The 12874-nt window shown below is 37.0% G+C and overlaps 2 protein-coding genes across 2 annotated transcripts; one reads left to right on the forward strand and one right to left on the reverse strand.

Moving 5' to 3' along the window:
* Positions 1-2441: 2441 nt before the first annotated feature.
* usp12a (ubiquitin specific peptidase 12a) lies at positions 2442-7586 on the reverse strand. Its single transcript, XM_043227142.1, has 9 exons — positions 7432-7586; positions 6248-6328; positions 5945-6158; positions 4872-5104; positions 4679-4755; positions 4505-4588; positions 4219-4416; positions 3950-4028; positions 2442-3267 (listed from the first exon to the last, which is right to left on the reverse strand). The coding sequence occupies exons 1-9, from the start codon at positions 7477-7479 to the stop codon at positions 3166-3168; spliced, it is 1116 nt and encodes a 371-aa protein (XP_043083077.1). The 5' UTR covers positions 7480-7586; the 3' UTR covers positions 2442-3165.
* An 899-nt stretch (positions 7587-8485) lies between these two features.
* On the forward strand, positions 8486-10588 carry rpl21 (ribosomal protein L21). The gene is made up of 6 exons (XM_043225662.1): positions 8486-8604; positions 9230-9308; positions 9399-9460; positions 9553-9665; positions 10084-10234; positions 10465-10588. The coding sequence occupies exons 2-6, from the start codon at positions 9242-9244 to the stop codon at positions 10552-10554; spliced, it is 483 nt and encodes a 160-aa protein (XP_043081597.1). The 5' UTR covers positions 8486-8604; positions 9230-9241; the 3' UTR covers positions 10555-10588.
* The last annotated feature ends 2286 nt before the right edge of the window (positions 10589-12874 follow it).

A 12874-nucleotide genomic window follows, 5' to 3' on the forward strand; every position in this document is an offset into this window, starting at 1 on the left:
GGGTGAGCTTTCCTTCAGATCAGAAGAGGTCCCGTCACCTATTTATCCGCTGCACGGAAAGCTGCTCGTTGTAACGGGCATTTTAGTGAACAAAAAATACAGCAACGTATTTTTTAATTATAAAAAAAATTATAATTTTTTTTTCTAAATTCGTTATCGCCTTTTCCTTCCCCTCGACACCGGAGGCCGCAACGCAATCGTTTAGTTACTATTTTATTTGAATTCGTAAGTTCTCCTTCGTAACGTTTTCGTACGATCTGCTTACGCCACAACGACGGTTACAGTCTACGGGTGACAAAAAATGACTCAAGTATAAATAAATACATAAAGGCAGAAATAAATTCACAAATGCGTGAACAAATAAAGAAATGAATCACTCGCTGTGATTCGGCCATGCTGACATAATGATTGAAGATAAAAAAATACATAGAAATATTGTCATAATAGTAGTATATATATATATATATATATATATATATATATATATATATATATATATATATATATATATATATATAAGCTTCCCATCACGTTGCTATTCATATTTCCGGTTCCATTTTGAGGACAGCGTTAGCACGGACGCGAGTCTAAACTAAACTCGAAACGGCTCGTGTATTTTCAAGACAAGTCTGCCTTGACCGCAGTTTGTAAAGTTAGCAGGCTAACTAGGCCAATTGCTCGTTGTTCCGACTTTGCCTAATTGACCAATCCTGTAGTGAGAAGCTAGGACCGCCTACCTTATTTACATACGGACACAGAAATAAATGCTTGAATAAATTTAGAAATGCATAATACATGTACAAAAATGTATTGTAACACAAATGGTAAAAAAAAATAGTACAATTTAAAACGGCAAAAATAAAAATAATTTATTCATTAATTTATACATATCTGCGTTTATTTCTACATTTATTTTATCATTTATTTATTCATTTATGTATTTCAGCATTTATGTTATCATTTATTTATTAATGTATTTCTACATTCATTTGGAAATTTATGCATTTATGTGTTTATTTATACTTAAGTCAGTGGAACTACATGCTTTTATTCCAACAACTAAATAAAATAATAATCATAAAAAACATTAAGAATAATAGTATAACTACATTTTGCTTTTTTTTTTACAGGGCTATATTTTATATAAATATTTAAATATATATATATATATATATATATATATATATATATATATATATATATATATATATATATATATATATAATTTATTTATGTGTCCCAATTATTAAAATAATGCTTTCCACACACACACACGCACACATATATATGAAAATCAGATAACTCTGTTTTATGTGCATTTGGGTTGCTTTGGCTAACTTTAAAAAGAGCATGTTTAAAAATAATTTAAAAAAATATAAAATGAATAAAAAAAACTCAATACACACACACATTTTACTTAAACTATATTATTTTAAAAAACAAATTCAAAATCACTTTTTTTTAAAGTAGTAAAGTGATTTTGAAACTTCGACTGTTACCATAATTTTGTAAATAACTAATTAATATTAATCATTATAAACCTTAATAAACCTGGTTTATTAATTAATAAAGCTGATAATGGCTAAATTAACTGCACACCTGTTTACTGTTTTGAAAGCACTAAAACATGCCAAAACATGTATGCCAAGGTTTCAATTTAGCTTCACTTAGTAAAATGTAAAATATTAACATCAAAATAACTTTTTTGTCTAATAGAACATTTAAACTCTTAATTCGCTTTATAAACCACCTTTTCAAAAACAGAAAAAGCACCCATTTCACATGACCCAGAAGGTATTGCAACACGTCTGTGTAGGAAGAGACCCATTTATCTAGCATCTGACATTCAGACTGCATCTTTCTGGAAAGATGCACATTGTGTTGCTCCCCTGTGAGAGCTATTCTCGGCGCGTGCTATTAACAGCACGCTCATCTGTGTCACCCACTTCCCCCACTATCTTCCCTCTCTCCTCCATCCTCTAACCCCGCGCAGCCTTCATCCCCATGCCTCTAACTCAGACAGACTCACACCTCCTCACAGACTAAACTGCGTAGTCAGTGATGACGCCTGATAAAATCCTTTCCAGTCTGAAACTAGGCTCGATATGGCTCTCAGATGACAGATTAGAAATTGGCATTTAAGCTCTAATGAATACATGTAACCTTTCACGCATATTTTTAAAGGGATCCAACCTCATTTTACGCAATAATTGGCTAGAAAAGTCGTTGCAAAACAACACGGAACCTTTAAAGCTGGAGTGAGAGAAAAAGCAATCGGTGAAAAAGGAATAATGCTATGCAAATCTCTATCTTGCAGTAATCTTGACCGGCCACTGAGGGGCCACAGTGACCAAGAATGAGTCATCAGCACAAAAAAAACTAAACAAAAAAAGACTGGTTGCATGAAAAACGCGTCCAATCAAATCGCAGTAGGCTGGTAATAGCTGGTATTTACATGCTTGCATGCATACATCCTATCTTGGTGTATACACTTTTATTTCTTTTTCTTTAAAACAGAAAATGATAATTTCACAACAGGCCGTCTCAAGCAAACCCTCACATTAACCTTCCAACATCTACAAAACTGTATCAAAAGTGCACCATAGTGTTATACATCTTTTCTGGTTCTATCCTCTTTTTTGGCTATATCAGTAATATTATTATAATTCTCATAATATTTATACAAATATCACTCTGTACAAGGTAGAAATACATAACCCGCAATGCCCCGCACCCGGAGCGTTTTAGACCCTCCCCTCCATTATAATAAACACACCCGCTTTCCCCATGCACAAGTCTTCAGCCTCCTCACAGCCACAGGAATCAAAAAGTCGCAGCATGAAAGTCGAATGCAAATCCCGGTCGTATCATACAGTCTGTTACATTAAACACATTCTCTCCACGGTAAAGGACTGAACACGAGTGATGAAACGCTCCCACAATGTAAATACAACTGACAAACAACGTTCAGAAGGCCTTGCGACTGCATCACGTCCGACGTTACTGCTGCGTGGAGACCGGCGAGGGTGGGCTTGGACGGGTGGGGTGGGGTGTGTGTGAGGCGCCGCTGCAGTAAGAACCTGCGCAGGTGGGATGCAGCAGGGTTCAGCGCACAGGCACGCCTGCTGCTCAGGTGTCCGTACGGGGACGCCGCTCTGGCCTCTCTCAGTCTCTGGACTGGTAAAACAGGATGTACCCGGACTCAGAGTTCTTGGAAATTTCCGAGGTTAATCCGTAGAACTCTTCAATCGCCTGGGCATCAATTTTCTACAGGGAAAAAGTTCTTAAGTTCATTATAAAATGCTAAAAACACTATCCGATTTGATTTACTTACAAAAAGAAATTATTAAAAAATTTATTTGCTAAAAATTGCACTCTTATAAAGTGAATATTTTTTACGAGTTATGCTTAGCTCCGAATTAATCAAAGCATGTCTAATTAATATATTAGAGAGAGAGAGAGATTTTTAATGTTTTACAAGACCGTCTCTTCTGCTCAAGATTTTATTTATTCAATTAAAAAAACGAATGCGAAATCTTGCAATTAATGGTAACACTTTCTAATGCGGTTCATTAGTGAACAACATTACTTAACATGAAATAAAAATTGACAATACTTCTACAGCATTCATTTAATGTTAATTTCAACATTTGCTATTGCATTAATAAAAATCACACATGCTGATTAACATTAGTTAATGCACTGTGAACTAACATGAGCAAACAATGAACAACTGTATTTTTCATAACACTAACAAATGTTGTCTTCATTGTTTGTTCATGTTAGTTAATACATTGCAACAAATCAAACCTTATTGTAAAGTATTACCCAAATTATTTATTTTGGAAATGAACAGCATTTAAAAAAATAAAGGTTGTGTTACAATATACAAAAACACACACATATAATATACATAACTAATGCTAATATATGACTGATGGCAGCTTACCTCTACAATGTCGTCATCAAATAGTAGCCAGAAGTCATGACTCTTTACAATTGCAATGTAGTGTCCTCGGTTTGGACCGCTATAAAAACACACACACACACACACCCGCGCAAATCAGTACAGTTCTCCATTTTTTCGTAAGGACAGATTTCAAAAGGCTTGCATGGAGAGATTCTTTTCACACAAGCAAGCATTGTGAAATCACATTTATAAAAACTTGAAAGTCCATTCTGGCTTCCTGGATTCCATTAAAGCTTGCATCAACTCACCTGCCACAATGCACCACCACAGCGACAAGGTCATAAAGCCTTTCGGGATTGGTGGCATCGCCAGAGGTGTTAAAGAGGCGGAGCTCCAGAGGGAAGACCACACGGTAGCTTAGCTTAGTGTAGCGCTGCAGCTGCTCCATGTATTTAAATCTCTTCAAGTGCAAGGCGAGGATCATGGGAAGTTTCTTAACCCGCATTCTGGAGTTAAACACATTGATAAATCAAGTATATGCAGTAAATATACATTCAGACATGCAGGAAGCAGCTGGCAGAAAAGAACTCTCACCGTTTGTGTGCCTCTTGTTTACTTCTGCATTCCTCACAGTAATATTTATACTCACTGCACAAGGTCTCTGTATTACTGAAACCTCTAGAAGGGGCCAGTAAGGGAAACAATAGTTTATTAAAACGGACAGATATTCATTTTGAGCTGGGTTTAAGTGTGAGCGTGCTTTCAGACCTGAGACAGTGTGTGATTGAAGTGTTCTGCTCCACGTCCACTGACAAATCCAAGAAATCCTCATCTTTACTGCTTATCTGTGAGAGAACAAAGTCCAAAAACACACCTCAGATAAAAGCACAGCCAATCACAGTTGGCAGAACTATCTGGATACGTCTTATTGGACTAAAGGGTTTACGTGAGGCGCTATTACCGTCTCGCAAGTGAGGCATCGCGTCTCATTGGTCAACGTGCCCTGGAAGATCTCATGAACCCAGGTGGAGGAGGGTGGGGTGCTGTTATTGTTCTGGGAATCGAGTGTGCCATTGGCCAATTTGCCATTCTGCTTGTCTTGCTTGCGCTCTTCTTGTAGCAGATCTGCTATAGTGTTCAGCAGGTAGTTGAGGAACTCATGTGCATCTTGTTGCATGTAGTTATCAAACAGCTCTGTGGGAGGACAGGGGAAAAGGATCACAAGTTATCACAAGAATTCTACAAGAAGTTTTTCTGGCCTATAAAAGCATTTCTAATTTACTTGCTTCATTTAGGTTTATAGTTAGATGAGTTACATGAATGCTGAATGTGTCTAAGTAGTAGATGCTTTGGCGATGATGTTTTTAATTAGAGTGCTGCATTTGAAAAAGACTAGGTTTTTGTAGTCACACTTTACAGAAAGCTTGCATTTTTATCATGTACTGACAATGAAAAACATACTTTTAAAGTATTTATTAATTTCAGTTCATGTTCATGTTCATTTCAACATTTACTAAGACGTTATTTTAATCAAAAGCTGTATCTGGTTATTTTATTGGTTAAAATTCACAAACGTTTATGCATTAATACATTTGTATGTATTAGTCTTTGTTAACATTATTATATAAAAACAACTTAGCTCAAGTCCTTTCCACAAATATTTTTATTAACATTAGTAAATGCTGAAATTAACATTAACTTCAACTATAATTAATATAATGTTTAGAAGTAGTTAGTTTCAGGAGTTTTGTAAATGAAGAAACCTGTAGTTAATTAATTTGTGGCTAACGTCATTGATGCTTTGCTTCAAGCTAATTATTTAATTATTTTTGTTAGATACTATGCATAAAGTATATGGATTTAGTAAATGTGATGCAGATGTTGTACCAGTGCAACAATAAAAAAATTTTAATTGTTGCACTGTAAGAACAACTACTTGCAACTCTTCAGACCTAGAACTAGCACCTAAATCCACAGTGGAACTGAGAATTAAATTGAATTTGAATGCAATCGCTTCCTGCTCGTGTCCCTTACCATTCTCTTTCCGTAGTCTCGTAATGAACTTCTTCGGGGGTATCACGCCAACTTTCCTCTTCTGGTTGGCTATACTGTGGAACAGGTCGGCCAGGCAGGTTAGCAGGTTCTCCTTGCGTCGCGGCTGGCTCCTGTACGCGAGGATCTTCTCCCGGAACGGCCGACAGAAGTACAGTGCCTGGAGCACAGAGTTACAGTAGCAGGTGTTTCCAAACTGTGGAACGAAACAGACGCAGTGAATCCAGAGGATAACAATACGGTTGGAGGAGACAATATGAGACAACAGGGAATGTCTTCGCTTACGTTGACCAATCCGAAGTAATGTTCGTTGACAGGGAACTGCTCCGAGCCGATCTCTTTCTCCAAAGCGGAGGCATTGGCGCCCTGCAACAGAACAGGTGAACAGCTGTTCAGGCATTTACAGCTACAGACAAATCATTATGGTAAATCTAAGGTAAAATTATTTTAAGTTGGTATTAGCTACCAATAAATATTTTCAATAAATAAGACGATAAGTAATTCTTCAGAAGAAGACCATTTTTATCAGTTGTGGTTTTGCAGTATGAACAATAACTGATGTAACTTACGACTCTGACGGCTAACCTAATTAACTTAAACGGTAGAGACGTCTGATACACATCCGAGGCGCATTTAATAAGATTACAACAATCTCTGACCCACTGTTTGAAAATTAGCGTTTATAAAAAGCAAAACACACGTAAACGTGAACCTAAAAACAACCCTGTGAAACATACAGCATATTTGATGAGGTGAAACTACATTAGCACCTATTAGCATTTCACTGCCGTGCCTTTCGCGTTTAAAAAACGCCAAACGCAACGGAGAAACGCCATTAACGATCAAACTGCTAATAAAGCAGACGATGTGTGGAGAAACACGTTGGCTACGGAGATGCAGAGAGGGGATGGGACCGTGAAATCACGATGTGACCGCACTGGCAACAGCTTAGCACTGAAGCACAGGTACACTGAACGCATTTTACATCAGCATGACGCTCACGTTTGCCATACCTAACACAACGCTTGTCTAAAAGCTTGCGCTCGTTTATTACACGTAAAAAAACAAAACAATCGGAGATTATTTAGATGTCGCTGTCTCGCGCTTATTAACCACATCTCGCGATCATAACCCGAGCTGAATGACACTTCAGCTCAGCAGTTAGCAGATCTCTGCTTTGCTGCCTTCAGCAAATCCTATAAGGTCGGGCGAATTTAAAAAAGCCCAAGTCAGGGTTATGACGACAATACGGCCGTGTCGTATATCCACCAAATTACAGTAATTATTTAGGCCCAGAGCAAAATTCATAGCAAGCACACAGACGGATAAAGACAGCTCGCAACTGCAGCAAGAGGAAAACTGGCAACCCAAGGAGTCCGATTGACTGAACTAACGCAGTACGCGACCCTTTACGATACCACGCGAGTACCGACGTCCAATTATCCGCGATTGAAGAAATATTTACTCACCATGGTACAAAAAGAGGCAAATTTGGAAACTGTCATTAGGATTTCCATTCGCCCAGCGCCATCTTCCACCCAATCACCGCGCGGAGGCGAAGAGGAGTCCCAGTGAGGACAGACTGCGTCCCTGCCAGAGCGAGATCCGCGGGGTCCTAGCGCTCACCGACAGCCGTTTTAACACAGCCAAGGTGTTAGTGCACCCACAAGGGAAAAGTGACATAACAAAACAACACAATGAGTAAACATATACGTAATTTGCATAAAATTAAAATGAATCGTGCAAATATATATATATATATATATATATATATATATATATATATATATATATATATATATATATATATATATATATATATAAAGAAGACACCGTTAAACATTGGGGCTGTTCTTGTTCTGCGGTGCTTAGTAAACTTGTTTAATTTGAAAGCATATTCGGTTCAGCAGAGGGCATGCAGGAATACTTTTTATGTAATAACTTTTTAATTGGTAAAAAAATAACAATTAAGTGTTTTCGTGAAACACTTTCACTTCAAGCTTTTTCTAATGAAATTCGACACTTAAGAGAGTTGTGGACTGGTGGTGTGATGTTCAAAAAATGTTTATTTATGTGAGGATTCATATTATTTTTTAGACTTTATAATTAAAAAACTAATAACTTTGTTCTTTTTAAAAAAGCATTTAACAGTAATTTAAAGAGCTTGTTGACTATTATAATGTTAATTTATAGCAAAACTATTTCATTTTATACATTTAATATTTCGAAATAAATATGATATACATGACGATATAAAAATATGTATACATCTAATAAAGGTTGATAAAAATCTAAATTTAATAAATTGGAATCAAGGTTAAAGGTTATGCTTCTTATTTAACGTTGTATGCAATGCTATTTTAGATTTGTTTAAACGACTAATAAATAAATGTGTGTGTGTGTGTGTGTGTGTGTGTGTGTGTGTGTGTGTGTGTGTGTGTGTGTGTATATATGTATATATATAAAATAAAACTAAAGTTCACAGGTTTTGTAAGACAATGACATCACTGCCCATGGAAGCAACAGCTCTAACACTTTTACTCAGGCAAATAAGTAGTCCTCCTATTCGTGCTTTGAAGGAAGCGCCGCAGGACCCCTTCATTCTCTTTCCGCCGTACCCGCCATCTTGCGAGCAACCGGGGGTAAGATGTGCTCCAGACTTTATGGATTAAATCGTTAATTACATAGCTCTTGTTGAGCAGAAGTGCTACACAAAGCGCCCAAAATTTATATTACCTGGCATGACATCGAAATTAAGCCCGCATGAGCGTTGCTGAATGCCGTAAAGAGTAAAATGCAGCGTCAAGCTGGAGCGTGGCCGTTCCATGTGGGCCGTGTGTGTACAGGCTATGCGAGAGGCATGATTATAAAAATAAAGACGTGTGCAAATATTACCGATGTCTTTCTGTTTTCGTACGATTAATTATAAGCAAAGAAATAGTTCCCACAGTTACAGGATGTCACCTTGTTCGTTCCCTTATTCAGTGTGTCAAGTGTATTTCTTAGCCATTAAGTGATGTTTTGTCAAAAAATGTTTTTGTCATGTATCTATTATGTTGTTCGTTGAAATTGCGTTGTTGCATCTATATAAGCGGTGTGCATTTTGCATGTTCTTATTTTGTTTAATTATACGGTGAGTAAAGACTGAAGCCTCTAAGCTAAGTATAGTATTTAATATAGCCTGGCTGGTAATCAAATCGTTAAATTAAGTGCTTAAGATTAAGTGCTTTTTTTTTTTCTTAATTTTATTTTGTCTTTTGCACCCAGTAATCAGGCATCATGACAAACACCAGAGGCAAGAGGAGGGGGACCAGGTATATGTTTGCCAGGCCCTTCCGCAAGCATGGTGAGTTGATTAACATCAGTGTTTATTTTGTGCTTTAAACGTTTGTTGTAGTAACCTTTAGATCTGACACTGCTTTTAATTTCATAACAGGCCCAATCCCTCTGTCCACCTACATGCGCATCTACAAGAAGGGTGATATTGTAGACATCAAGGTACGATTTATTAAATGAAAGATTTGCTACAGTATACTTTTTTTGGTGAAGAGTAATTTAAGTTTTTTTTTTGTTTGTTTTTTTTCCCCCAGGGCACAGGAACCATTCAGAAGGGCATGCCTCATAAATGCTACCATGGCAAAACTGGACGCATTTATAATGTTACGCAGCACGCTGTAGGCATCATTGTCAACAAGCAAGTCAAGTAAGTACAGCGCTAAACATTTATCTATACTTTGATAAAAATTAAGGCTAAAATTACATCATGCAAGTTGGACTAACTAGTGATAGCTGGATATTAAGTTACACCAAACAAGTACAGCTCTGAATTAATATGTAAGCTTTTGATGCATTGTTTTAATCATTCGTTTTTTGAGACGTACCTTTATCAGTATAGCTGAAGGGTTTTAATGTATAATGCCCCAAATTCACTTTGCCACAAGGACCGTCCAGTGTCCTAAGTGGTCATTAATGTGGGCGAGAGCAGTCATCCTTATACACCCCGGACAGGAACCTTAATGCCTTTTCCGGATTGTCGATATGGAAACATGCCACTCATGGATAAATCTTGTAAATGTACAATGCTTCAGTCATTTAAAGTGACAAATTGTTTTACTTTTCAGGGGCAAGATCCTGGCTAAGAGAATTAATGTGCGTATCGAGCACGTTAAGCACTCAAAGAGCAGAGACAGCTTCCTGAAGCGTGTTCAGGAGAACGAGAAGCAGAAATTGGAGGCCAAGCAGAAGGGTACCTGGGTCGAGCTGAAACGCCAGGTATGGGATTGTTCAGTCTCTATTGGTTACTGTCTTGATGTTAAATGTATTTATTGTACATGTTGACAGGCATGTGTTCCATTGTAGATATGCCAAAATGTTATTCGAAGCATTAAAACAGGCTATTTAATTTGTGTGATTTGGTTAAAATAACACCTTTTTGTAACTGATCTGGCAGATGTTCTTTCTTTTTTTTTTTTTGCGGTGTTAATGTCTCCTCTCATTTTCAGCCTGCTGCTCCACGGGCAGCACACTTTGTCAGCACCAAGAACAACGTGCCTCAGCTCCTGGAGCCAATCCCCTACGAGTTCATGGCATAAATCTGCTGACCAAAATAAAGATCTTTGTACCATATATTAAGTTTGGAACTCTTTCTTTTGACAGTTATTCAAGTATGCATATATTGTGATTTATATATGAGCTGTGTTTTGAGTGCTGATGTAAATCGACAGAGACGTTACTCAAGATGTCAATACATAATTCTGTTACTTTAGTCCATTTGTGACAAATTATTCTAGAACTGTACGTGCATATGTTTTTCGTGGTTTAATTTTCAGCTCACAGCTCAGTAGAGAATGTGTTGGTCAAGTTTTTATAGCACTGTTGAATATTTGATGGCACATTTTTAACCCAGCTTTAAGACATTCTGACCTGTCTCTCTCAAGATTTGTTTAAAAATGCAGCTCCTAATGTTTTAAGTATATTCCAATGTAAAGGCTTTTTTACTTTGCTATGGGTAGCAATAAGCTTTCCAATTCATCTTGATTTTAAGCAAAATATGATCTTTGCCAAGGTTTTGTACTGTCGAGTGACAATTTAGTTGAACTGGCTTTATTCGGGGTGGTTTCATACAGCATAGTATAGGTACAGGAAAAAATTTGTGGCTGCAATGAAAATATTTGTAAAATAACTCTTTATAATTGCTTTATAATGGTAAAGTGAAATTAATTGCTTAATGTAGTAAAACAGTCTGATCTTCATATCCAGATCATAGGACGGTTTTGTTCTTTTCTTTTCTTTTCATATCCAGCCTCAGAGGTTGATGTTCACAGGTCAACAGCTGCTTTTACCTGTAGGTGCAGTTATAAAAAGGAAGAGAAAGTCTCATTAAAATGGAATTCAACTAAACACCGTTGGATTAAAATATCTATTTAAAAGATTTAATACTTGCAAACCAGCAGAATATAAAAAGTTATGAAGCAACTCGAGAATATTTTCATTACCAGATCGCATAAGATACAGATTGTAGTGCTTAATTGTATGGTAGTTAACCTGAGCCGTCACTAGAAGGCAGCATTAGCCGCTACCTTGACAGAATAATCCTATTTCCGTTAAAAGGAAAATACTAAGTTAAAGTGCTAAAACACGCTACTGAATATATTTTTATCTAACATCTATTAGACTCGAGTGATTGTGTTGTTACCATTATAGCAAAGATCATGACAGTATATTAAAAATGAATGAGTTTGGCATCAAAGTGATCAGACATCAATATGGGATTTTGTGTTACCCTACTGTTTGCGAAAGTGAACATTTCAGAAAAAAATCAGTCACTGAATATATTTTGCTGAAGAAAACATAACGATTATGGAAGTATACCTATGAATTATACGTTATGACAAATGTTCATTGTTTACAGTGACATTACAACGAAGTGACCAAACGTTACCCAAAAGAAAGCGCTGCATCTTCTGAAAAAGAAAATCGCGTTAAAAATGAGAAATACTAGGCCTCCGTAATAATGCTGGGCTCAAATAAATTTAACATCTCATTCGTTTTCTAATTTGCGAAATGTTTGAAATCAGCTCTCCAGAATGAAAGAATTAAACTGGATTTAATAAAGCATATGAAGGGCAGTTTTATTTAAAAATTACAATCTAAAAAACGGGTTGACTAATATGAAAACATTAAGCTATAAATCAATGTAATGTTCACTTTTTATGAAGTGATTGGTGAAATTATTACCGAATAATAAAAAAAGCTCATAAATACTTTTATTTGCCGATACGTGTGTGCTTTGTGGAGTATGTACACTTGTATTTTCTGGGCCCTTTGTGTGCCTGATGTTTTTTGTGTGATTTGGTGTGTGTCTTGACTTGTGCTGTGTAATCAGACTTGAATGCCTGACTGCGTATCTGACAAATGTTATCTCATCCCACCTCAGTACTTCACCCAATATTTGCTTCAATTAGGGTCAGTTCCTGAGATACGCAGCAGATGTGTGGGTGCGTATGAGAAGCAGCCTCAATTCCACGATGTTCTCACATTCGTGTCCTTCACTGCGTTTTCGTTTGGCGATATGTGCGCAGCGCTTCTGCGTTATGTAGTTTGAAGAGCTTGATTTAGATTTAGCTGTATGGGGAAGAATCTGACCTTATTCCTTTTTAGGCATGATCTGTTCATTCTGTTCTCGGAGGACACACGGGTCTGGGAATTAGCCACAGTATTAGGATGGCACGCTGAGAGGTCATAGTATGACTGTGAGAATGTGTGAGGATGACTAGATAACCTCATTGTGTGCCGTGCCTATCCGCTGGCCCTGTTCCCTCTGCTATCGTGCCGCCGTTAGATATTTGTAAGGATTGGGATGAAGGTGATGAGGGCTCGCAGAGGTCATAATCAATAGCATCAATCAACGAG

This window comes from Puntigrus tetrazona, chromosome 24 (assembly GCF_018831695.1).
Source record: "Puntigrus tetrazona isolate hp1 chromosome 24, ASM1883169v1, whole genome shotgun sequence".
NCBI classification, from domain to species: Eukaryota; Metazoa; Chordata; class Actinopteri; order Cypriniformes; family Cyprinidae; genus Puntigrus; species Puntigrus tetrazona.

Coding starts and splice junctions, on each gene's coding strand:
- usp12a (XM_043227142.1), bottom strand. CDS start 7,479: ATGGAAATCCTAATGACAGTTTCCAAATTTGCCTCTTTTTGTACCATG. Junction 4,756..4,871: donor GATGCCTCACTTGCGAGACG/GTAATAGCGCCT, acceptor GTTCTCTCACAG/ATAAGCAGTAAAGATGAGGA. Junction 3,268..3,949: donor TTGATGACGACATTGTAGAG/GTAAGCTGCCAT, acceptor TTTTCCCTGTAG/AAAATTGATGCCCAGGCGAT.
- rpl21 (XM_043225662.1), top strand. CDS start 9,242: ATGACAAACACCAGAGGCAAGAGGAGGGGGACCAGGTATATGTTTGCC. Junction 9,461..9,552: donor GTGATATTGTAGACATCAAG/GTACGATTTATT, acceptor TTTTTCCCCCAG/GGCACAGGAACCATTCAGAA. Junction 9,666..10,083: donor ATTGTCAACAAGCAAGTCAA/GTAAGTACAGCG, acceptor TTTACTTTTCAG/GGGCAAGATCCTGGCTAAGA.